General features: G+C 57.3%; 1 protein-coding gene across 4 annotated transcripts in view; it reads left to right on the top strand.

Annotated features, from left to right (window-relative positions):
- NIBAN2 (niban apoptosis regulator 2) overlaps positions 1-23,876 on the top strand; it is a 52,700-nt gene that overhangs the window by 3,473 nt on the left and 25,351 nt on the right. For 2 of the 4 annotated variants that reach the window (XM_033858626.2, XM_033858627.2), the window contains exons 2-3: positions 12,466-14,713; positions 14,800-14,963. The exons of 1 other annotated variant lie outside the window; for it this stretch is intronic. In XM_033858626.2, the coding sequence (XP_033714517.1) occupies positions 14,643-14,713; positions 14,800-14,963 (235 nt within the window). In that variant the 5' untranslated portion in view covers positions 12,466-14,642. Of the gene's footprint in view, positions 1-12,465; positions 14,964-16,537; positions 16,608-23,876 lie in introns of all 4 variants that reach the window. One more of the 4 variants, XM_073806622.1, reaches the window with a different exon arrangement.

The raw sequence follows: 23,876 nt of genomic DNA, 5'->3' as shown, positions 1-23,876 counted from the left end.
AGACTCAATCATTGCTCCAGAAATTCTGTTGATCAAGATGAAATTGTGGGGGCCAAGGAACCGCCCCCCCCCCCCCCCCCCCCGCACACACACATACACACAGTGCCCTTAAGGTTTATTACCCGAGAGCGCTAGCACAGAAGTTTGCCAGGGCCTGTGCTCCTCCCTTCTGCCGGCCTCACCTTTCCCCTTGCTAATTCTTTTTTTAAATACCAGCTTTATTGAAATGCAATTCACCTGCCAGCCAATTCACCCACTTAAAGTGTTACCATTCAATGGTTTTTTTGTATATTCACACAGTTGTGCAACCTTCCCCACAATCGATTTTAGAACATTACGTCACCCATCAGAGAAACTCTCCACCCATTAGTAGTCACCCCCCGCTTCCCCCTCAGTCCTTCCCAACTCTAGGCAACACTGCTAATGTCGTCTGATTGCAAAAGTAACACACACGCAAGCAATGTGGGAGTGGAAAATGAAAAAAGCAGAGCTCTTCCATCTTCCCTCCCTTCAATCCCACTGCCCAGAAGAAATCCCTCAAGATTGGTGTGTCACTGTTTCCAAACGCCCATCTGTGTACATATACATTTAACTCTGTTTATAAAAAGAGGTGCAATTATATGTTTCTGTGGTTTGACTTGTTTCACTCAGTATATTGTAGATACCCTTCCATGTCAGAACACGTGAGTCTGCCTTCTTCTGTGGGTGTTTCTTTCTGTGCGTGGCAAGGTTTATTTACCCAGACCCCTGTTAACCGACGTTGGGTTGTTTCCAGTGTTTTGCTAGTAATCACGGTGCTGCCTGAACCTCCTTGCACATATCCTGCACCAGGTTCCGGTGTCAGAGCGGCCTCAAAATGGAACTCCTGGGTCACGTTTTGATGTGTTGACACAGAGCCTCTGAAAAGGCTGTAAACATTTGACACTCCCTCCTGACAGCATGTGGTACTTCAGTACCAAGTATTATCACCCCTTTTGACAATCAGATATGAAAAAGGGGGTATCTTTTTAATTTATTGAACAGAATAATTAATATCTTTCCTCCAAGTTGATTTTAAAAAACTGCCTTTCCTCATTCGGGCAGTGGTTGAAGGTCCCAGGAGTTTAGGGGTGGAGGGTCTGCCTTTGGCCACCCCCCCACCCAGGTGCGTGGCTTCCTGGATGCAGCCGTGGGCTTTTCAGGGAGCCCAGGCTGGCCGGAAGCAGTGCTCCACCACCACCCCCTTCGCTGCTGCCCTTAGCCAAGGTCTGGGTCAGCCCCTGGGGGTAAAGCGTCTGGGGATTCTGCCCTGCTCTTGTGTCGTCTTACATAACGTGCTTTTGTTGGCGTTGACCCTGCCCTCCCCCTCCATCCAGCCTCCACTTGTCTGTTCCTTTCCCACTGCTGGGGCCTGAGCGCCGGCCTCGCCTGCTCAGAGCTGCCTCCCATCTCACCCCTCCATCCTTCCCACACACGCTGCCAAAGAGACCTTTCTAAACCCAAACTGGGCCATGGGCCTCCCTTCCTGCCACCTGAGGAGCGAGGGTTAGGAGTCACTCACCACCATCCTGCAATAACTTTATTCTTTCGTGGTATTTCCCTTCTGTGTTTTACACGTCGCTGAGGCCATGACTCAGTTTGTGCCTCGCTCCTTGCACTAAACGATTCATAGTAAACACCGCTCCCAGGTCATCAGACCCTCCCTGGAAGCGTCCTCCAAAGCTACATCTGTTCCACCTGAGGCCGTCCATGCAGACATTTTTCTTAGCCTTTCCCCTAATGTAGGACGTTGCCATGCTCCACTGTGACCAAAGAGGTGGTTTTCAGGGGCAAACTGAGTCACTGTGTTTGTTTCCTTTCCCGCTCTCGTCAGCTTCCCTGCTGAAGACGGACTCATCCTCTTGCCCTACGCCCCCTCCCCACCCCCCAGCCTGCTTCCACCAACCTGGGCATTTCAAGGAAGGCCCGTCCTGGGAGGCCCGGACACCTCTGAGCATCTTTCTTTGGGAGCCTGCTCAAAGGAGCTGCCGGTGAGCTGGGGACACGGACTGATGCCCGTGGCGTCTGGGTGTGACCACGTAGGTCCTGCCGCTTCCCCAGCCTGCAGCCTGCAGGGAGTCCACTGATTTGTCTCCTGCCTGAGGATGGTAGTTGATGGACTGCACTGCTCCCGGCTCTGAACCTGTAAGATTAGCCATCGCTTAACGGAGCACTTACTCTGTGCCAAGCCTTCCTTTGTTTCTCTGCATCTGCACCCTCCGCCTCCCTCCCCAGCATTTTACAGGCCAGTGGTTAGGGGTGCGGGGGCCGAGCAGGTTAGTGGCAGGGGCCGAGTGGGAAGAGCGGCATGTGTCAGAGACTGGGTTGCACACATCTGTCCTCCCGTCTTTACTCGGCTGGACTCAAGTCTGCCTTTGGCCAGTCCTGCCCTCCTGCCGGCGCCCCGTCCTCCTCCGCAGGCAGAGCTCGTGACTCGCCCCGGTCTCCTCGTAGCATCCTCCTGCGGTCGGTCACAGAAATTCCTGAGCTGCTTTTCCTTCCCCTGCCCCACCCCCACCGACTTCCCTCCCTGAGGAAGAAGGGTTTTCTGTCGAAGGTGCTGGGCAGAGTTTGAAGGAAACATGAAGGCAGATACCTAAGTTTAAAACCCTCGAGGGTGGAGCAGAGCCATGCCCCTCTTCCGATAGAATCTTAGGGCCTGAGTCATGGAACACTGCAATCTTCTGATCTCCCAGATTTTAAAACTGGAAGAACAGGAAGTGCCCATCTCTCCAGGGCAGCTGGTTCCACCCCTGGGAACCATCTCGGTTTGGAGATGTGCTACCTCTGGCCCACAGAGGTGAAGGGACCAGCCTGGTGACACAGTGGATGGTAAGTTAGAAGGAAGCAGGGAGTCCAGAGGTCTGGGCGAGGCTGTGCGCTCAGACTGCTTGGGTGTGAGTCCGAGCTTTGCCACTCGACGGTGTTTGAGGACAGGTTGGCCACCCTCTCTGAGCCTCAGTGTCTTCCTTCCGTTAAAGAGGATGAGAGTGCTGGCTTCTCAGGGCGTAGAATCAGGAGTGACAGCCCCTGCGCGGTGCAGCACGGGGCTGGTGAGTGGTGAGAGCACAGCGCGTGGTAGCTCCAGGACACCACCTGGAGGGAGATGGGCCAGGTCTGTCCTGTAGCCTCAGGCACCCAGACCCCTGCCATGTGTTCCAGGAAGTTGGCATGCCCCAGGTTGAGGAGCACCAGCCTGTGGCCCTGGACATCTGCAGCGGTCAGCAGGCACCTGGAGGGTGGTGAGACGGGCTGTGGTCACACAGGAGAGTCAGTCAACGGCATTACCTACTCTGTGTCCGATGTTGGGCAGGGCCCAGGAATGAAGGGGCAAAAGACAGATAGGAACACACCCCCCCCCTTGCCTGGCCACGTGTCCAGAACTATTTGCTTGATCTGGGTCTCGAGCCTGGTCCTGTTGACTTTTTGCTGTGTGACTCTGAACCAATGGCTATGCCTCTCCGTGCCTTTTCTTCCCATCTGTGACCCCCTAAGACCAGTATCTACTTATGGGAGTTCTCTGTCTCTGAAAACCTTTTCCTAGTGGTCTTAGGTACCTTCTAAAGGCAGGGCTGGGTGGGTTTGGATGTAAGAAGTTGAGGGAGAGGGTCGCCATCTGCATGCCTGTGAGAGCCCACAGGCATGTGATGAGCTCTTGCCCCAGACACACTTGGTCATCCTTTTATTCATTCAGTCAGTGGTTACTGAGCTCCTACTGTGTGCCAGGCACTGTGCTAGACACCAGGGACACACTGATACTCGAACTCTGACGCAGCCCCTGCCATGTGGCGCTGCCTGGCTGGCTGTCCCTCTTCAGGGTGAGGAGTGTTCTCGAGGTGGGGGGCGGGAGGGGGGATCTTCAGCAGGAAAGTGTGAGAGGGGAACTGGCCCAGTGGCTGAGGAGGGGGGATGGGGTGAAGAGGAGAGAGCCACATAGGCTGGCCCTAGAGAAGAGGGGACTTCGTCCTGAGTGTCCTGGGGAGGCCTAGGAGGGTGGGTGAGAGGGGAGCCCCGTGGTGAGAGGGGCCCAAACCAGTGCGGATGGGGTACAGTCAGGGGACGTGTTGTGTGTGTGTGTGTGTGTGTGTAGGGGTGATGGAGCAACCAGGCCTTGGTGATGGTGATGTGTGAGGTTGGGAAGATCTGGTGCCTGTTCTTGGCCCTGCAGGATTGATGGACCCCCCATAGGCTGTTTTATTGAGGTAGCCAGGGGTCCTAGCTCCCCCTGCTCCCATTCCTTTGATGACTCACTCCCTACCACAGCAGCTCTTGGTATGAGGACCTTTGCTTCCAGGGGCAGAGTGGAAAGAGGGCGGGCCTGGATGCTGGGGACCCGGCTTCGAGATCTTGTCTCAACTGCCCCTTCCCCTGGCCTCGGGTTCCTCATCTGTAAAGTGGGCCTAAGGTAGCCCAGATGCGCTCGGTTATTGTGAGGGATCAGCGAGATGATGTGGGAAGTGCTGGCTCCTGTGATGACCAGTCATTACTGTTGCACATCACCCTTGATAGGACACTGGCTGAGGGAGTCCTTCCTCTCAGGGGAACGAAAGTGCAGGGCATGGGCCAGGGTGCAGGGCCCACCTGCAGGGCCAGGGGCTCCAGTGGGTAACCAGGCACCCAGGAGGGGCAGAGGAAAAATGAATTGTGGTTTGGAAACTGCGAACCCCACTTTCCCACCCACACATCTGTGGCCAAGCCAGCCGCAGCTGCTGTCCTTCCTCCCCACGCCTGACAGAGCTGTTTGTGTCCAGCCAAGTTTGTGAAGCCAGAATCTTCTAGAAGAGGAGTCCCTTGGGCAGGAAGCTACTCACCCTCTTGTGCTTTATTTACCTGCCTCTAATCCTTCCCACCTGCCGGGAGCCATTTATGGGTGCAGCCTGGGAGGCAAGAGTCTCAGGGCTGGTGCCAGGCGACCTCTGGCAAGCCCTTCTTCCTCTCTGGCCCTGTTTTGCCAATCTGTGCAATGGGGCACTAACACAATCTCTAGTACCCTCCTGGCTCTGACCTCTTGGGAGCCTGTAGGCTTTGGGCTGTGTTGAAAGCACAGAGCAGGTGCCCAGCAATTATTTATTTTGTGGTACGCGGGCCTCTCACTGCTGTGGCCTCTCCCGTTGTGGAGCACAGGCTCCGGATGCGCAGGCTCAGCAGCCATGGCTCATGGGCCCAGCCGCTCCGCGGCATGTGGGATCTTCCCGGACCGGGGCACGAACCCGTGTCCCCTGCATCGGCAGGCGGACTCTCAATCACTGCACCACCAGGGAAGCCCCAGCAATTATTTATTGTGTGATGCCATCTTGTTGTGGAGGGAAAGAGCCCACTCTGAAAACTGTCTTGTGCTGGGCCTGAGCTGGGTGGTGGGGATGAAGCAGTGACGCGAGCCCTGATCTCACGGGACTCATGCCATCCAAGACGCTTCCATGAAGCTGAACGCAATGTGGTTTGTGTTACAAAGACAGTGGATCTTTATGTTTTCTGAAGTGCATATTGGTTTTAAATCTGGTCAGCCCAACTCAAGGGGCAGCATGTCTGGCCTTGACCAGGAGGCAACTGGCTTCTGCCTGCAAAGGCCCCGTGGCCTTGGGCAAGTTACTCTCCGCCTTCAGTAAAACGGGAAGGTGATCCCTGCCTCTGGGGCATGTGAAGATTCTGGGAGGCAGTTGCTCCTGGCACATGGAACCCGCTGGGTAAGTGGCAGTTCCATTTAGCTGAGTCCTTGGGGGAGCAGTGAGTCCTTGGGGGAGTCCTTGGGGGAGCAGTGTCATTTGCCCACCAGGGATTTTAGGAGCGATGGGACCTCCAGAGGGGAGTGGGCTGACAATTGCAGTTCTGTTACTGTTTTTGTTTTTTGTTTGTTTTTTTGGAAGTGTTCGCTGGAGAGGAGTGGGAAGGGGAGAAAAGAGAACAGGGCTGAAGCTTTGGGGAGTCTGGGCCCCGCTGGGCTGCGGAGCTGCGGTTAGCATGGAAGGTTTGCTCGCGGCCTGGCCTGCTCAGGCCGCAGATCCCCCTTGCCCTGAGTTTGGAGCTCGCTGATGGGCAGTGGCTGCTTTCCTTTTCTGGCCCAGACCTCCCTGCTCGCCAGGAAGGACCCTTCGCAGTCATCTGACCAATCCCCTCCTCCATTTCATAAGTGAGTAAACTGAGGCCCAGAAAGAGGAAAGGACATTCCCAGGGTCTCAGAGGCTGCAGACCTGGGACGGGAACCCGGGGCCCTTTCCATTCCTGGACACCCCAGACAGCGAAGCCTGGTCAGGAAGGAGGGATGGGCCCGGGTGGGGCTGTGAAGGTTATAATTTTGAAAACTGAGTAAACAAACAAGCCCTCTTATGAGAGAAGCGGCCCTGTGCTGGCCTCACAGACAGGCCTGTGTCTGAGGAGACAGCCCAGGCCTGTCCACATGCAGACAGCGAGGTGTTGTGGAGGATTAAAAAAAAGCAAAGCGACCTTCCCCTCCACCCCCACTGCCATATTTCAGGCTGCCAGGAAAAGGAGTGGGGAGAGGCCTGATCCCCCAGGACGACCACTGCTCAGCCCGGCCGAGGGCAGCCCTCCGGGCTCTGCTCAGCACAGTCACGGCTTTGGGCAGGGGGCTTCCCCTCTCTGAACCTCAGTTCCCCCGTCTCGAAAATGGGGGCGATTCCATCTCTCAAGGAGGGTGGCCGGGGGGCACGGGGTGGGACACGATTTGGGCTGAGTGGCTGAGCACAACGAGCCCTTTCTCTCACGCTGACCTGAGTCTTTGTGGCCAGAGGTGAGGCCCCTTTCTCGGGGCAGAAGTGTTACTTTCTCAGGCCTGCCTGCTCCTGGGAGACAAACCTCCACTCCGAGTCGGGCTGTAGCAGGCCACCCAGCTCAGCTTTCCCGTTTTCCTGTTGAAATTGTGGCAGAATCTGAGAGGAGGTGCTTCTGGGGCCTGCCCTGCAGGCTGGGGGCCGGGCCGCAGTCAGGCCTGGAGCCCCCCAGGGTGGGGCTCAGCAGACTTCCTGTGTGATTAGGGGCAGAGCCCCGCGACTCCCCTCCCCTCTTCCCGAGTGCCCCTTGTGGCTTCAGAGAGTCCAGCGCCGTGGCGGGGAGCTCGGCCTAGCCTCCACCCTGGGCCTCATTTTCCACCGGGGTTCAATGAAAGATTTGGGCGAGAGCCTCTTGGGGGTCCTCTGGGCCAAGTTCTAGGCCCCGAGAGGCCTTGCAGGACCCACGGACTAAGCCTGCAGCCAGGAGTGCTGTTCCCTGGACCCACTCGTGGCAGGCTGGGTTGGGGCCTCCTCCAGGTGCCTCATGTGGCTGTGGTCCTAGGTTCTTGTCCGTGATATGAGCAGTACGAGGCAGACAGTGTGGCCTCGAGGGACAGAGCTGGCTCCACTGGCTACTAGCCAGGTGCCCCAGGACAGTTACTGTGGTTCTTGAGGCCTTGGTTTCACCAGCTGTAAAATGGGTATGATAACAATACTACTTCCCTCATTACATGGGATATGCTTTTAATGTAAAGGTTAAATCGCATTATGTGCGTTTATCAGTTACATTTATGCACATTTAACACAGTGCCGGGCATAGTAAATGCTCAATAATCAATAGCTATAATTAAAATTTGTTACTTTAAATTAATTCCTTAGCAGTGAATGAATGAGTAAATGTCCTGCAAGGTTTCCATCTCGCAGCACAGGGACCTGAAGCTATTTGGATGCAGGGTCTGGTGGGTGCAGAGAGGGCGCTGGGGGGTATGGAGGGGTGGGGCAGACGTGGGCAGGGGCACGGCCCTGGCTGGTTCTGACTTCCCCTCTGCCCGTCTGGAAGGAGTGTTTGCCCCCCACCTTGGTCTGAGACCACAGGCCTGGCGTGCGTGCAGCCGCGCACACGCAGCTTCCTCTCTCCTGGCGTGTATTCCTCTCAGTCTGACTCACTGGCTTTGAGTCTTTTGTTCTTGTCCTTGAGCCCCAAGGGTGAGGCTGGGAGAGGCAGGGCCCAGGGACTTGATCTTGGGTGGGCTGACCCTCCCCCTGGCTCCCGACCTCTCTGGGCGCTGGGCCTCTGGGACTAAGCCCTGGTGTGACAGGCTGGGGATGGGACACCTGGGTCCTGGCACCCCGACTGACTCCCTGTGCATCCGGCGCAGGGGCACACCTTGACTGAGCGCCCACTGTGAGCGTGGCACCCAAACCAAGCTGGCCCAGGCCCTGCCCATGTAGAGCTCAAGGTTTGGCTGGAGGGATGCGCTGAACAAGTGGTTCCGGCCAACCATTAATTAACTAATTATCAGAGGGCACATCGTGATGAAATGACCTCGCTCCGAGAGAGCTCGCCCATGTGGGCCCTGCACCAGGCCCGGGAGGAGCTCGGCCGCCCGATCTCTCAGCGATGCCTGTTATTTGCCCTCCTGTCACATGAGGAAACGGGCTCCTGGTGGCCCAGGGACTCTCCCAGAGTCCTCCAAGTGGCCCAAGTCCCTTCCCCTCTTGGTGTCTCAGTTCCTGGTCAGGAAAACGGGTCCGTCCAGGAGGGGTGCTGTGACAGGCCAGGGTCCTGTTGCTGGGCCCTCCCAGGGCTTGGGATGTCATCTGGCTTTTAGGACAGTGACCACCAGCCTTGGGGACTGCATAGCCATTGAAAGTGAAGATGTGCTGTACGTCGGCAAGTATGTATGTCTGTGCAGGTGTAGAAAAAATATAGAAGGAAATGGATCAACATGTCAGTAGAGATTTTGCCGGGGGGTGGGTGGATGGATGGGACTCGGGGGGTTCACACCGGGAAGTGGGGGATTGCTTCTCCAGCGTGGAGTCTCTCTGCGCCAGGCAGTGCAGGTGGGCGTGGTGGGAACAGTGGGGCGAGAGGAGCGTGCTGTTCTCATCCAGCTGGACGTCGGCTGCTGAAGGTGTGTGAGGCGGAAGGCTGGGCTCGGGGCCCCCTTTCTGCAGTGCTCAGGGCTCCCCCTCTGCCTTGTGGCCTCAGCTCTCTGTGTCTCTGTTTCCCCACGTGTAAAGTGGGGACGGCGCAACTGCCTCGCAGTGTTGTGAGCTTCATGACGGAAGCCATGCCTGGCGCCTGGCACGAAGTGAACCCTCAGAGCTGAGAGTTTCTGCCCTTGGGGTCCGGCGCCCCCGCCAAGGTCAGGGCTTCCCTCCCAGAGGAGCCCTGGCAGGCTGGACTCGAGCGACAGGATGCTATTAAGTCAGGTCTTGGTAGTGAGCTCTGACCTCCCCCTCAGACCCACAATGGCTCCCACCTGCCAGCATCCAACAAAGGTCACCTCCTCAGGCCCTGGAGGCTGCACCTTTCAACTCTGAGCTTCCTCAGAGCCCCCCCTTTCATGGTTGTTGTCATTACACAAGCAATATCTAATACCAAAGAAAAACTAGAAAGTAAAGAGAAGTAACAGGAAGAAGATGAAAATCGGCAGCGGGCTGTGGGCATCTGCATCCTGGTCGTCCCCCTGAAGCATGTAGAATGGCTGCAGAATATTCCATCATGGCCGCAGTAGCCTGCCTTTTAACTTGCTCAGCCCAACGCCTATCGCTGGGCACTTGGGTTGTCTCTGTTTTTCGTTGTTGCAGGCAGTGCTCGGTTGGACAGCCTTAATCACTTCCATGGGATTAATCCATCGATCCCAGCATTGTTTGAGAGCCTGCTCAGTGCCAGGTTGTGTGTGGGGCTGGGGGTGCCGGATGGGGAGGCAACCATGGTCCTCATCCTCCCAAGGACCCCTTTCTGGGAGGAAGGACCCAGCATGGAACATCCGCCGAGGTGGGGAGCGAGGGCGTCTCTGGGAGCCAAGGGAGCGGCAGTGACCCAGACTTGGAGGGTCAGGGAAGGCTTGTTGGGGAAGGGGATGTCTAGGTGAGACCCAAGGCATGAAGAAAGAAGAGCCATAGGTAGAGGGGCAGCTCTGCAGAGCCCCAGAGCCGAGAGAGCGCAGGTATCTGGGGGAACCAGAATTGCCCAGAAATTGGTTTTGCCGTGGTACTTGCTGGCCATGGCCGCAGTGCCCCTCGTGTGCAACTACCCTTTGGTGGTTGTTTTTCAAAGTGCTGGTACATCTGTCCCCCACCCCGCCGTGGGGCTGGGATCTTCCTCTAATGGGGGACACAGAAGCAGGGTGACCTGCCGGCCCCAGGTGAGAGTCCCGCAGACACACCCGCCTCCGTCCCTTCACCTCACCCCAGGCTCAAGTGCAGGCCCGGCTCAGCTCCAGTTTCCCAGGCCCTTTGCAGGTGCTGTATCATTTGACAGAATCTGCCAGAAGAGGAAACTGAGGATCCGAGCTTAGGTGACAGCTCGGTTTGCCTGACGGGGTAGTGACCTTTTCTGCTGCTGAGGTGTGACCTTGGGCTGGCCTGGCCGGCTCCAGGTGTGAGGCCCCACCTGTATAGGAAGCGCTCTACTGGGATTGGACAGCCCCTGGCAAACACTGCCTCAGGCTGGGAAGGGTCTGTCCCCAGGCCTGAGCTGGCTTTTCTGGAAAACCCCAGCCTTTTCCTGTGTCGTAAGATGCCTGGGAGACCGAGTCGAGGGCTCTGGTGTAATCTCACAGCCAGGGACAGGTTTTATGTTCTCGTGCTGTGCTTGGTGCTGGGGATAGGTCATGAGTGAGACAGACGGGGTCCCTGTCCTCGTGGGGGAAACAGACACCAGTTAATTGTGAAAGCAAAGTTATGCTGATGACTAACGGGGTTCTGCCCTGAATGGGGGTGTGTGGCTGTCAGGGACAGTCACAGTCTGAGGAAGGGCTTGAGGGTCCAGCCCAATGGAGTCCAGCCCCTTCACTGGACAGACGTGCTGGAGAGCCTGAGAGAGTGAGGAACTTGCCCAGGGTCACCCAGTCACGGTCAGGTGCCCGGACTCAGGCCCCAGGGCTTTTTTTTTTTTTTAAATCTTTTGGCCGCACCACGTGGCATGTGGGATCTTAGTTCCCCAACCAGGGATTGAACCCATTCCCCCTGCGTTGGCAGCGCAGTGCCTTAACCACTGGACCGCCAGGGAAATCCCAGGCCCCAGCACTCTTAACCCTGCATCACCGCCTGGAAATCTGGGCTTGGAATCTGTTACCACTGCCAGGGGAGACGGTGAGCCCGTCCCCACTCGCCCTCAACTGACCCCCGGAGAAGCAGACACAGAACGTGGGCCTGTTGGCCGAGAGCAGAGTTTCCCATGATGCACAGGTGGGGGGCATGCAGGCACCTGGAACAAGGAATGTGAAGCTGGCAGGGCCTCCCAGGGGATTTGCCCTTGTACCCTCCCTTCTGGGCCTGCTGGAGCCCGAGGAGACACGCAGCTGGTGACCCCGGGGTGGGGCAGGGCCTGTGTCCTTTGCTGGCTCAGGAGGGCAGCCCGCTGGAGTCTTGTTATTTGGATAAACTTTCCATCTTCTATCTGCATGAAGCCTCTCCGTGCCGAGGGTCCCTGGCATTCCAGCCTGGGATTGGGTTTCCTTTTGGCCCAGCAGCGAGCACATGAGTGAATTTTCATCGTGGCTCATCTTCCTTCTCCCTCCCTTCCTGGGCTGGTCTCCTTCTGCTGCTCCCTCCCTGCCTTGAGCCCTCTCCCTGCTCCCACCCCACTTCCCTCTGGACCCAGGGAGCCAGCCGTGTGTGTGTGTGTGTGTGTGTGTGTGTGTGTGTGTGTGTGTGTGTGTGTGTGTGTGTGTGTGTGTGTGTGTGTGTGTGTGTGTGTGTGAGAGAGAGAGAGAGAGAGAGAAAGAGAAAGAGAGAGGGAGGGAGGGAGGGAGGGAGGGATAGAGCGATAGATAGGAAGATAGATAGATAGATGGGCAGGGGGATGGACGGGGGAGGCAGCAGCTTGGGAAGGAGGCTGACTTGGACTTAGTGAAAAGGATGGTGTCAGAGGACATTCGGCTAATGAAATGTGCGGGATTTGTGTGTCTGTGTTTAGCCTTTTTTCTTTTTTTTTTATATTTATTTATTTTATTTTATTTATTTTTGGCTACGTTGGGTCTTTGTTGTGGAGCACAGGCTTTCTCTAGTTGGGTGAGCCCCCGCTGGGCTTCTCGTTGTGGTGGCTTCTCCCGCTATGGAGCACGGGCTCTAGGTGCTCCGGCTCAGTAGTTGTGGCACACGGGCTTATTTGCTCCGCGGCATGTGGGATCTTCCCAGGCAAGGGCTCGAACCTATGTCCCCTGCATGGGCAGGCAGATTCCTAGCCGCTGCGCCACCAGGGGGGCCCCCAGCCTTTTTTCCATTAGGCTTTGGCCAGAGTAACTGGCACTAGTGATTGATTCTTATTAGAATGGCAGCTGACGTTATCGGGCGCTTACCGACAGTCAGGCAGAGCGTCAGACACTCCTCACACGTTCTCTTATTTGGTCCTCACAACAACTCTTTGAGGTGTATGCTATTTTTACCCCCATTTTATGTATAAAGAAATTGAGGCTTGGGAAGTTCATGGTCAGTAGCAGAGCTGGGTCTGTCTGTGTTTTATCTTTTTTTTTTTTTTTTGGCCCAGCCTCGTGGCATGCGGGATCTTGGTTCCCCGACCAGGGATCAAACCTGTGCCCCCTGCAGTGGAAGTGTGGAGTCTCCCATCACTGGACCTCCAGGGAAGTCCCTGTCTGTTTGTGTTGTTACTGCTAACCTCTCTCCTGGGACAGAATCTTCTCCATAGCCTCCTTGCCAATTGGCCATCCAGCTTCTGCTTGTTTACCTCCAGTGACAGGGAGCTCCCTACTCTATAGGGGCCACCTGTCCCACCACTGGGCACCTGAGATGGAAAGCCCCTTCTGGAGTCCTGTCTGCCGTGGGTGGGTCACTCGAGAACAGGCTCCATTTCGGCCGGAGTCTGGCTATGGCTGGCTTTCCACGGCATCTCTTTTCCTGAGAATTATCCAACTCTTTTGTTTTGGGAGTTGAGCTAGCTCCTCCCTTTTTCCCCTTAACAGTCCTTACCTGGTACTCAGCCCTTTACAGCATCATTCGTCACATACTGAGCAAGCCTGAGCAAACTTGATGTTGAAACCATAGAGGTATTTTCATTAGCATTGATCTGGACGTCTTAGTCAATTCAATAAGACAAGAAAAAAAAGAGAGAGATATAAACACAAGATACCAGGAAAGCAAGACACTGTGGTCCCGCCCTGGTGGAGTTCAAAGCACTTTCCCATCTAGCCTCGCCCTTGGCCTTGTCCACCCTGTGAGGCTACCTGTGGGAAGTGCAGGTTCAGAGAGACAAGGAGTTTGCCCAGCTGCAGGGCCGTGGAGCGGAGGGAGCTGTGGTCCACCGAGGTCTGGTGGCTTATGGTTTGTTGGGTGTTTGCTTTCTGAATCTTCGTTGATGTTTCTCCGTCCACTTCTCCTTTCTGAATAGTTAACCTCTGAGGGACAAGGGCCCAGGAAGACCGGACCCCAAGCGTGTTGCCTTCCCGTCCTCTGCATGGCCTGCAGAGCGACCGGGTAGCTGCTGCTTTGATTCCGCTTTTCTGGTCCCCATTTCATGGCACGAAACACATCACAGAAAATTGCCAGTAGCACGGGTGGACACACTGTGGGACCCCTGAGCTTGTGAAAGACCCCACTGCCCACCTGGCAACTCATCCCCCGGCCACCGACACTCGGGCAGGTGGAACTGCTTTCAGTTACTCAGGCATCATCATTGATGATACAAGCCCCCATCTGCTCGGGCTCTGTGGCTTTACTCGTTTCATTGAATCCTTATGACACCCCGATGCGGTGGGGCGGGTACCACTGTTACTCCCATTTTTACGGCCCAGGAAACTGAAGTTCAGAGAGAATTAAGCCACATGTCCAGAGTCCTACGGTCAGTGAGCAGTGGGGTTAGTATTTGAACTGAGATCAAATTCTAGAACCTTGACACTACACTGTTCTGTGGAAGTGCCCTTCTCGACACAGGAAGGTACTCAGATGTTTGTGGAACAGATGAATATTTTCTCGCCTGTCTGAATCTGTGCATTTCCTGTGTCTTCTGCTTGGCATGCTCTCCCTGCCCAAACCTCCTCCTTCACCTTGCCAGCACCCCTTCATGTCTCGGGTGCCGCCTCCTTCTGGAAGCCTTCCCCGACGCTGCAGGCTGGGTTAGCTGCCCCTCCTCTGGGTTCTTCTGCTGCTCCCAGCCCCATTGTAGGTTTTGTTGACAGTCTGTCTCCCTCATTAGACAACAGGGAGTGGGTTTGTCTAACTCACTCCTGAATGCCCAGTGCCCCGTGGTTGATGAATGAATGAATGAATGAGGGCAACACGAAACCTTTCTCGGCCAGCACGGTGGAGCCCCGGAGACCCTCACTTGTCCTTGGTGCTGCCCCCAGCTCCCATTTTGGTTGATCCTGAGCTGACTGACGTGGATTTCAGGCTGTCCCCAGCGCCCTACCTCTTGGTGGCTGGTGGGAGGGGCTGGGTGGTGATGCTGGCTGTCAGGCTGGTCGTGGAGGAGGGGCTCAGGCAGCGAGTAGTTCTGCCTGGGATCTCAGGGTCTACCTCTAGTCTGGGTGCTACGGGGAAAGTTGGTGGTGGGTTCTCAAACAGGGGTCCGGGCCTGTGGTGGGCACCCGCCAGCGTGAGGGTGCCGTGGCAGAGTGCCCTAGGCGCCCGGTCCAGCCTCAGCGCTCTGCACTGTGGGCGGAGAGCAGGCGTGTGTTGAGGGGCACCACGGCCTGGGGGCAGTTTTGACAGATGGCCAGGCCCCAGGCTAAGAGGACTCAATCTCCAGTGGGCGTGGCAAGGAAGAAAAGAAGAGCACGCAGGTGAGGGTTGTTGCTGAGAAGTCAGTAGGCACGGGGGCTGGGTGTGAGCGGGATGGAGGTTGGTGTTTACAAAATCACCGTCACAGGTCAGCCGCCTCTGTGCCCGGCGTGAGGGAGAAGCTGGTTATCCCCAGTGCACGGAGGAGAATACGGAGTGAGGCACCGGACCACGGAGCTGGGGTTTGTCCTGTGTCTGTCTGGCTCCCAAGCCAGGGCTCTCTGGGGCAGGAGGACGGGCGAAGTGGAGCGGGTGAGCAGTCTAAGGAGGCTGGTCCTTCCTTTCCATCCTGCATGGCTCTGTTGGCCTGGGGTGTGGCCTTGGCTGTGGAAGGGCCTGGTGCAGGACGCCAGCCTCTGGAGACCAATGAGAGTGGAAGTGGCGCAGGGCAGGTGTGGGTGGGCCGGTCCCCCTGCAGGGGGGCCTTGGCACCCCTTCTCCACCTGCCCCAGCTTGGGTCTGTGTTCCCAGAGAGCAGGCACTCCTGGGTCTGGGCTCCCAGAACAAGCCACCAACTGTCGGGTGCCCACAGCCGACACTGGGCTCTGCCAGGCGGGGAGGGAGGGGCTGGAGGGGATGAGAGGGCCTTTGTTTCCTTCTGTTTGTGTCAAGATGGGAATCGACTTCCTCCCACTAAGGCGGCCTCCTCGAGGTGTAAGGGAAGGGCAGCCCCTGGCGGGTGCGGGTCTGCGGTCTGCCTTTGGAGGGTGGGGCATTTCCCTGGGCCTCCACTTTGCCCCCCCTTCCATCCCCCTCCTTCCTCTGAGCATGCTCTCCCACCAGACCTGGGTCGCTGAGCCGTGGTTAAATATTTGCTAACCGAGAAGAGCTTTAAAGGCAGCTTTGTAAGGGATCCTGGCCGGCCCCTCCTGGTCCCACTGCCTTGCCCCAAAGCTGCCTTCGTGCTGGGAGACCCGGCTAGCCTCTACCCTGCTCAGCCTCCCTCCCAGGCCTCCGGGGCCGCCATTTTGGCATCCGAAACTGGGTGACCTTCCACCGCGGGTGGTTTATTCAGCACTCGTTTGTCGAGCACCCGTCTGGGCCAGACGTGAGCCTGGCGCTGGGTCTCTGTGTCACCACCGCCCCCCTGCCCCCCACAGACGGTCACGGTGGTTGCAAAAACCACCAAGGCTGTGGTGGTGGAGACTTCGGGGCACTGGACCTGTCCTGGCGGGGGTGGTCCTGAGGAGGTGACGTCCAAGCCGGGGGGAGGAGATGGCCAGGCGGAGAGGGTGGGCTCAGGGAGAGGGTTCCAGGCCAGAAACCCCAAGACCAGAGGCAGTTTTTCTCACTGGGTGCTGAAGCCCCAGACTCCTCTCCCCAGGCTGCTCTCAGGAGGAGCTGGGCCACTGACAAGGCTGGGGGGCCCTGGCTGCCTCTTCCCCACTCCCCCAGCCTTGGTTTCCCCATCTGTCCAATGGAGAGCTTGGACTTGATCTCAGAGGGCCCTTCCCAGGTCCGGTGGCCTGTTTTCAGCGTATGTGCCTGGCCCGTTAATGAGGGAACGCGCTAGGGCAGGGGTTCCGCAGGTGCTGAAGGTTAAGATCACAGCCACGAACCTTCACAAGGCTCACGTGGCCCTTCGTTAGCAGCAAAACCAACATCTCCTGAGGGCGCTTTGACTGTTAACGACAGAAGCTAACATCTCCCGAGGACCCCTAGTCACTGAGTGAGGAGGGAGGGGGAAACTATCACCTTATGCCCGTTTTACAGACGAGGAAACTAAGGCCCAGAGAGGCCACTCTGAGCTCCGGGTTTGCTTCTTGCCTCGAGCTTGGCCCCAGAACACACCTGCCTCTGTGAGAAACCCACTCTCCTCTCCCAAGGCTGGTGCCGCGCTGAGCTCCTGGGATACAGACGTGACCGAGATGCCACCCTGACCTGGGGAGCTACCAGGCGAGTGGGGAAATGTTGCCAGAGAGTCAACAGGGACTCCTGACTTGCACAGTTCTAGGTACTGGGGTAGGGTGGTGAACAGAGGCTGGCTCGGCTTCACGTCCCGGTTTTGCTCTTGCCTGTGTGATGTTGGGGAAATCACGTTTCTGAGCCTCCGTTTCCTCATCTATAAATGGGTTTAACAATAAATCTGGGTGAGGGTTGAATGAAATAATGTTGACGATAATTGCTAACGTAGATGGGAGCTGCCTTTGTGGCTGGCATTGGGCTAAATGTTACATGCATTAGCTCATGCCCCACTTATTATTATAATTACGTGCAAATGGGAAACTGCAAAGCATTGTGATGGAGGAGATGATGTCTGAGTAGGGCCCTGAAGTGTGGCTAAGAGTCTGACCTGTGGAAAAGAGGGGGAAGGGAGCTTCAGGCAGAGGGCACAGCACAAGTGAAAGCGTGGAGGTGGGAAGGTGGGACATTGGGGAGGGAGGGAGGACTGCGTTCCTGAAACTGATTTGGCGCCATGTGTGCGGGCGGCCGTGTGCCAGGCCCCGTGGCGGGTGCTGAGAATGCAGCGATGGAGGAGCCCTGGTCTCTGGGGTCCGGCGAGAGCCTTGACAGAGTGCTTCGCGTGAGTGTCTCCGGTACGTTTCCACCGCCGGAGAGCCTGGGTTCGAGTCCCAGCTTGGATTTGGGGTTCTCCACTTGACAGCTGGCTGGCCTTGGACAAGCCACTGGGCCTTGCAGCCTCTGTGTCCTCAGTGGGGGTGATACCTGTACCCACCTTCTAGGGCTGTTGCCGGGGCTCAGAGTGTGGCAGATCCCCCTGCGGGGTGCTGGGCGCCAGCAGCCGGCATTGTACTTCACCAGCTGTGTGAGGCCGGGTGGGCTCCTCGGCTGCCCCGTGCTTCCGTGTCCCGCTCTGTCCTCGGGGGTGATGAGGACCCTCCTTCTCGGGGCTGTCTTGATGTCCCACATGAAGCACGGAGCCGGCGCACTGTCAGGTGTCCATTGTTACCGGGCCTTGGCAGGCTGGGGGCCGCTGGATTACGGAGCGAGGCTTTTCCTTCTTCATAACTGGCCCCAGTGAAGGGGTGGCCCAGCAGAGGGTCCCTGCGGGGCACCTGAGGCTGGCAGGGAGGAAGCCTCGAGGGTGGCAGCCACCTTCCCCAGGAGGAAGGACAGCACGGTGCACGTTCTCATGGCCCCGGGACCCAGCCGCGGCCCCGGGTCGGGCATCCCATTCTGTGCTGAGGAACCTCTGGGGCGGGTGTGGAGCTGCGCTGCTCAGTGTGGGCGGTGGCTCCCCACCGGGGCGGGGCGGGGGCCCTGGCTCAGGACCTCTGCCTCTGGCCTCTCACTCGGGGCTTCCTTCCTGTTCCTCCTTTGTGCCAGGTCCTGTCCCAGATGTGGTGGCTACTGCCTGGGGGTATGAGACAGGGCACAGGCCTTACCCACTGTGCAATCGGGAGAGGGGGGAGGTCCCACCCACCCTGGGGACATCCCGGGGGAAGGGATGGTGCAGTGGAGAGTGAGAAGGGAGGGGTGTCCCTGACCCGGAGGGACCCCACGGGGAGGAAGGGCAGCCAGGGGTCTGCAGGCACGCCGAGGAGCTTGATCTTTGTCATAAAGGCAGTGGGAACTGTGGACATTTTTGAGCAGGGGAGATTCGGGGTGAGAGCTGTAACAAAAAGATCCCCGTGGTTCCTGTGTGTGGGAAGGATCAGAGGGAAACGGGAAGCTGAGGGGGTAGAAATTTGGAGGCCGTGGCAGGGGTACGATGGGAGGGGCCTGGTGTGGAGGTGGGCTGAGCTATACTGGCCTCTCGACCAGCCCGTGGGCAGCTGGGACGCCCACCTCACCCTGATGGCCTTGCGCTGGAGGCTGGGGTGGGAATCCTCTTGGCTCCAGAAGTCGGTTGACCCTGGATCAGTCCCTCGCCCTCGCTGGGTGCTGTCGCCCTTATGGACAAGGACTGGCCTGGCCGGGGGCACCCAGCTGTCCTATCCCCTCCTGGCTCTGGCTCTGGCTCTGCAGGCTTCCAGCTGCTGGTTCAGGCTCTTCTCACGGGTGGGCTGCCAGCCCTCCTCTCCTGCTGGCCGATGGAGCCTGTCGTTACCCGCCTTCCGCCAGCTTCGCCCCCTGATTACAGGAGCCCCGTCGGCCGCCCACAGGGCCAGTGCTGTGGGGCGCCCCAGGGGCTGGCAGTCTGGAAGGTGGGGGTGAGATGCATTTGCCCAAACTTTTGTTCCCTGTTAACACTCAGACTGTTCTGGGTCCATATAATTTATAAGCTGTGTGTCCTTGGAGGAAACACTTAAACTCTCTGAATTTCAGTTTTCTACTATGTGAAGTGGGGACAGCACATAGAGCAACTCGTGTAATTGTAGCGCCATCCTGGGTCCAGAGGAGCTGCTGAGCGAGCGGCTGTTGCTGTTATGCGTTAGTAATAATAATAGGGGGTGTTGAGCAGAAAGGCCCCGGGCCGGGCACTGAGGGCTGGCATACCGACCCAGCTCTGTCAGGACATGCTGTGTGACCCTGGGAGAGTGTCTCCACTGCTCTGGACCTCAGGCTTCCCTGGCTGTGCCAGGCAGATGATGGAGATGGTGGTACTTCGGACAACTCTGTGACACAGGGAAGCTCAGTCCCTGCCCCCACTCTGCCTCTGCTGTCCCTTTGGCTCTGGGGTGGGTGGGGTTGGTATCCCCAGTTGCCTCCCCCACCTTCCCGCCCCGGGCCTGATCCCCTGGGCTCTGGGAACCAGGCAGGCAGGTTGTGGCCCTGCCCCACCCTACAGGGTGCTGCCCTCCTGGTTTCAGTCGGCAAATATCTCAGCCCTGGTACAGGGCTGGGCTCTTGGGTGAGGTGTGTCCCTGGAGCCCACTGGAGGGACCGGCTGAGCCAGGGATGGGTCTGGCACAGTGCCCTCAGCTTGGGCCAATCCAGGGCCGGGACCGGCCTGAAGCCCCCATGCTTGGCACAGGGCGGATGTGGTCTTGGCTGGAGAGCGTCCTCTCCGTCGTGGTGTCTTGTCAATGTAGAGGGGGTCCCGGACCTGCGCTCATATCCTGCCTCCGCTGCTTCCCGGCTGAGGGACTTGGCTGTTCTCTGGGGCTCCGTCTCCTCACCTTAAACATTCCTGCAGTTCAGACACCACCTGCCCCAGGGCTGAGTTGAGGATTGGGGGGGATGATCGAGGTAAGAGGCTTTAGTGCAGGTATGGCGTGAGCTGGGCTTGGGAGGGCCACGAGAAGGCAAAGCATGTCCTTAGCTTGGCACTGGAGGCTCTCGGAAGGTACCTTTCTGGGCCCTCTCTCTGAGGACCTCTGTACTCCTTCGTCCCATCCTGAGCTCAGCAAGCCCCTTCTCTCTGAGTACAGTGGCCCCCAGAGTAACCAGGGAACTTCCGGCCACCTTGGGGCCTCCCCAGTTCTGGCCCAGCCCCCGCTCTCTGAGTGCAGGAAGTAGTGTGATCCTTAACTTGTCAGTTTGGAGGATCAGAGATTAACATTCTTCTGGCTGCCTTGCCTGCTGGTGGTGCTGGTCCTGGGGTTGGGCCGGGACAGGCCAGGGTTTGCTCCGCCTGTGTCAAGGGCCTCTCCCTGGGTTAGAGGAACCTTAGACAAGAGGCACCTTACAGGAGCCCCCACTAGCAGCGTGCCTCCTCCTTGCCAGGGTGAAGTGCATTATGCTCTTAGCCCATTGATCTTATAACCTGATCAGGCAGATACTGTTGTGCTGTTTTGCAGAGGGGGAAACAGAGGCTCAGAGAGGGGAAGTACCTTGGCCAAGGTCACACAGCTAGTTGGTAGCAGAGCTGGAACTTGAGCCCAGAGCCTGAATGCCCAGTGGAGACGGTGCCGTGTTTGCAAGTTGGGGTGATGCTGGGTCCTGCTGCACCGCCCGCCCCCAGTTCTTCTGTCCAGCCCGAGGGGGGCTGTGGTCAGCTTCCACTCAGAGCTGACTCACCAGCAGCTCAGAAATGGTGCTGAGGGCTTCCCTGGTGGCACAGTGGTTGAGAATCCGCCTGCCAATGCAGAGGACACGGGTTCGAGCCCTGGTCCAGGAAGATCCCACATGACGCGGAGCAACTAAGCCCGTGCCTTACAACTACTGAGCCCGCGTGCCGCAACTACTGAAGCCCGTGCGCCTAGAGCCCGTGCTCCACAACGAGAGAAACCACCGCAATGAGAAGCCTGCACACTGCAACGAAGGGTAGCGCCCGCTCGCCACAACTAGAGAAAGCCTGCGTGCAGCAACAAAGACCCAACATGGCCAAAAATAAATAAATAAAATAAATAAATTTATAAAAAAAGAAATGGTGCTGAGGCCAGCATCCCAGTCAGCTCCTGGGGTGAGCCCAGCACTGATTAGATAATCTTTGAGATTTTAGATCAGCTGAGCCAATAGGGACCCACCCACACATTTTGCAAGTAGAAGATTGAGGTCCACAGAAGATTGACAAATGAGGACCCAGTAGGAGTGAAGTTTCCCTGCCAGCTCCGACCAGGTAGGGGCTGGAGAGCCCAGACTTCAGTCTAGGCTCTTAGTCACCAGCTGTGTGACCTTGGGAAAGTCATTTTGCCTTTCTGAACCTCGGTTTCCTCATCTGTAGAATGGGGATTGTAACGCCTGTGTTGCCTGCCTCTAGGGAACAGGCAGAGATCCAGCAAGAAAGTGTAGGGCAGGGCCTTGGAAATTGTGTTGGGAATGAAGAGGTTTCAAGAGGTGGGGGAGTGCGTAGGCTGTGACGTGAGACTGGGTTTGAAACGCACCTGTTTCCCCTTTTATGCCAAGTGTCTTTTTTTTTTTTTTTTTCGGCTGTGCTGCACTTATGGGATTTTAGTTCCCCAACTAGGGATTGAAGCGGGGCTCTCAGCAGTGAGAGTGTGGAGTCCTAACCACTGGACCGCCAGGGAATTCCCTAGGCTAAGTGTCTTTCAGAAGGTCTCCAAGTCACCCTGAGCCTCAATTTCCTTACCTACAAAGTGGGGGTGACAATCTATCAGCATTACCTGAGCTCTTGAACAGACACAAGTCCTCAGTGGAAAGAAAGGCACCCCAGTCAACTCTGGGAGTTAGTTCTGGGGGCAGAGTCAGGAAGACTGGCTGGTAAGGAGGCCCTTCTGGGTCACCCTCGATGGTCCCAAAGAGTACAGGCTTTGGAGACGTGGTTCCGGTCATCTGGGGGGCAGAGCCATCCTAAGAACCAGAGATACAGATGTAAGATCCCTTATTAAACCAGCTCGCCAAAAGACGCCAAAAGAGCCCCTGGGGCGGCGGGCAGGGGGAGAGAGGTTGAGAGAGCCAGAGAGAGTGAGAGAGAATGAGTGTGTGTGTGTGTGTGTGTGTGTGTGTGTGTGTGTGTGTGTGTGTGTGTGTGTATATATGTATTTCTCCCTGGCCTCCGTGTCCTGGGCGTGTGTGTGTGTGTGTGTGTGTGTCTGCCTGCGTGTATGTCTCCCTGTCCTCCGTGTCCTGGGCGTGTGTGTGTGTGTGTCTGCCTGCGTGTATGTCTCCCTGGCCTCCGTGTCCTGGGCGTGTGTGTGTGTGTGTCTGCGTGTATTTCTCCCTGGCCTCCATGGCCTGGGCGTGTGTGTGTGTGTGTGTCTGCGTGTATGTCTCCCTGGCCTCCGTGTCCTGGGCAGTGGCCTCTTCAAGTCTGAGTGGAGCCGCTGCCTTCGTGCTGTGGATGTGGCGTGGAGGTGGAGGCCTGGGTGGGCAGTGGCTCCCTGAGGTCGCAGAGCACAGTGGTGGCCGCACCCACACTCCCAGAATTCACGTGCCGTCCTCTTGGTTTCCTAAGGGTATCAGGACCCCCGCAGGCAGTCCCATGACAGCCCCACGTAGGTGCTCAGGCGCTTTTGTTGACTGATGAGTGAGATGACCTTTCCTGAGCCATTAATCTTTCTGGACCTTGGCTTATACACCTGTAAATGGAGGGTTTATTTACCTGTGTTCACCTCGGGGCCATTTGAAGACTCTGCGTGTGTCTGTGTGTCGGGCCCTGCGTCTGAGTGGGATGAGCTTACGTCCTAATTCTGCAGGTTATGCTGGCAAAGGGGCACAAGAGGGCCCAGTGATTGGTTCTGGGCTCTCGCAGAGGCTGAAGATTATGCCAAGGGAGCCCACCAGGGTCAGGTGGGAACCTGGGTTCCTGCATGGTCCTTGCACCTGACCAGGTGTTCCCACCCCCTTACCCTTGCCTGTGCAGTTCCTTCCTCCTAGGGAGCGCTCCCTTTTTCAGGTCTTTGTTGAAGACCTGCCGATCTTTATCATCATTATTATTTTGCGATTCTCTTCCTGCTTCTTTTTTTAAAAAGTCTTTATTGGATTTTTTCAAACTATGAAAGTTATGCCTGCTAATAAAACTTTCAAACAGTCCTTACTGTTGTTACGAGCTGAGCACGATGGTTATGATTAGTAGTAACGTTTATGGAGGTCCTGAACTGGACCCATCTGTTATGCCCATTTTACAGATCGGGAACTTGAGGTTCTGAGAGAGCTAGGCAGCTTGTGGGGCTGGGTCTTCAGAACTGGGATTCTGAACTCACAGGGCCTGGGGCTAGAGGGCATGCTCCATCAGTACCCCCCTACCTTCTTATCCTAGAGCATCTGGGTCTGAGTGCAGGAAAGGAGGGAGGATGTGTGAGAAAGTGTGGAGGGTGGGTGAGGCCGGCACTCGTCCTCAGGCTGCTCCAGCCCAGCCCCTCTCCGTAGCTCCCAGCAGCAACTGCATCGCTACAACTAGCCAGGGCCTCCCAGTTCCCAGGCCAGGGACCCCTGCAGTCGGCCCTGCCTCTGGAGAGGGGCCACAACCTACTTCTCTGCCCGCTGTGAGGAGGGATGCCCTGTGGGGCCCTGTGGACAGTGGTCAGAGCCGGGACCAGGAGGGGGTCAGCAGGCTGTGGCTAGAACCCTGACTGCCTCGGTCTGGCTCTGCGGCCTCAGGTGAGCCCCTCACCCTCTCTGGCTCACAGTCCCCTTTGGGCTGATGAGGCCCCGAATCCCTGGCATGTGGTGTCTCCCGAAGCTTGGGAAGAGGCAGGAAGAGCTGGTACAGGTAGGTGTGGAGGAGAGAGGGGCGCCTGAGTCCTCGGGGACCACCCGTGGACACCCAGGCAGGGACGCGTGGTGGGATTCGAGTCATTAAACCCCTCTGGCAGCTCCAGGGAGATCGCCGCTGCAGGGTGGCGAGGAGGGAGAGAGTGGGATGCTGAGCAGGCCTTGCAGGGAGGGGGCTGCCTGGGCCGTGGCCCCCGAGCTCAG

Source organism: Tursiops truncatus, chromosome 6 (genome assembly GCF_011762595.2).
Source record: "Tursiops truncatus isolate mTurTru1 chromosome 6, mTurTru1.mat.Y, whole genome shotgun sequence".
Lineage (NCBI taxonomy): Eukaryota > Metazoa > Chordata > Mammalia > Artiodactyla > Delphinidae > Tursiops > Tursiops truncatus.
The sequence above is the reverse complement of the archived record's forward strand: the minus strand, read 5'-3'. Positions and strand labels throughout refer to the sequence as shown.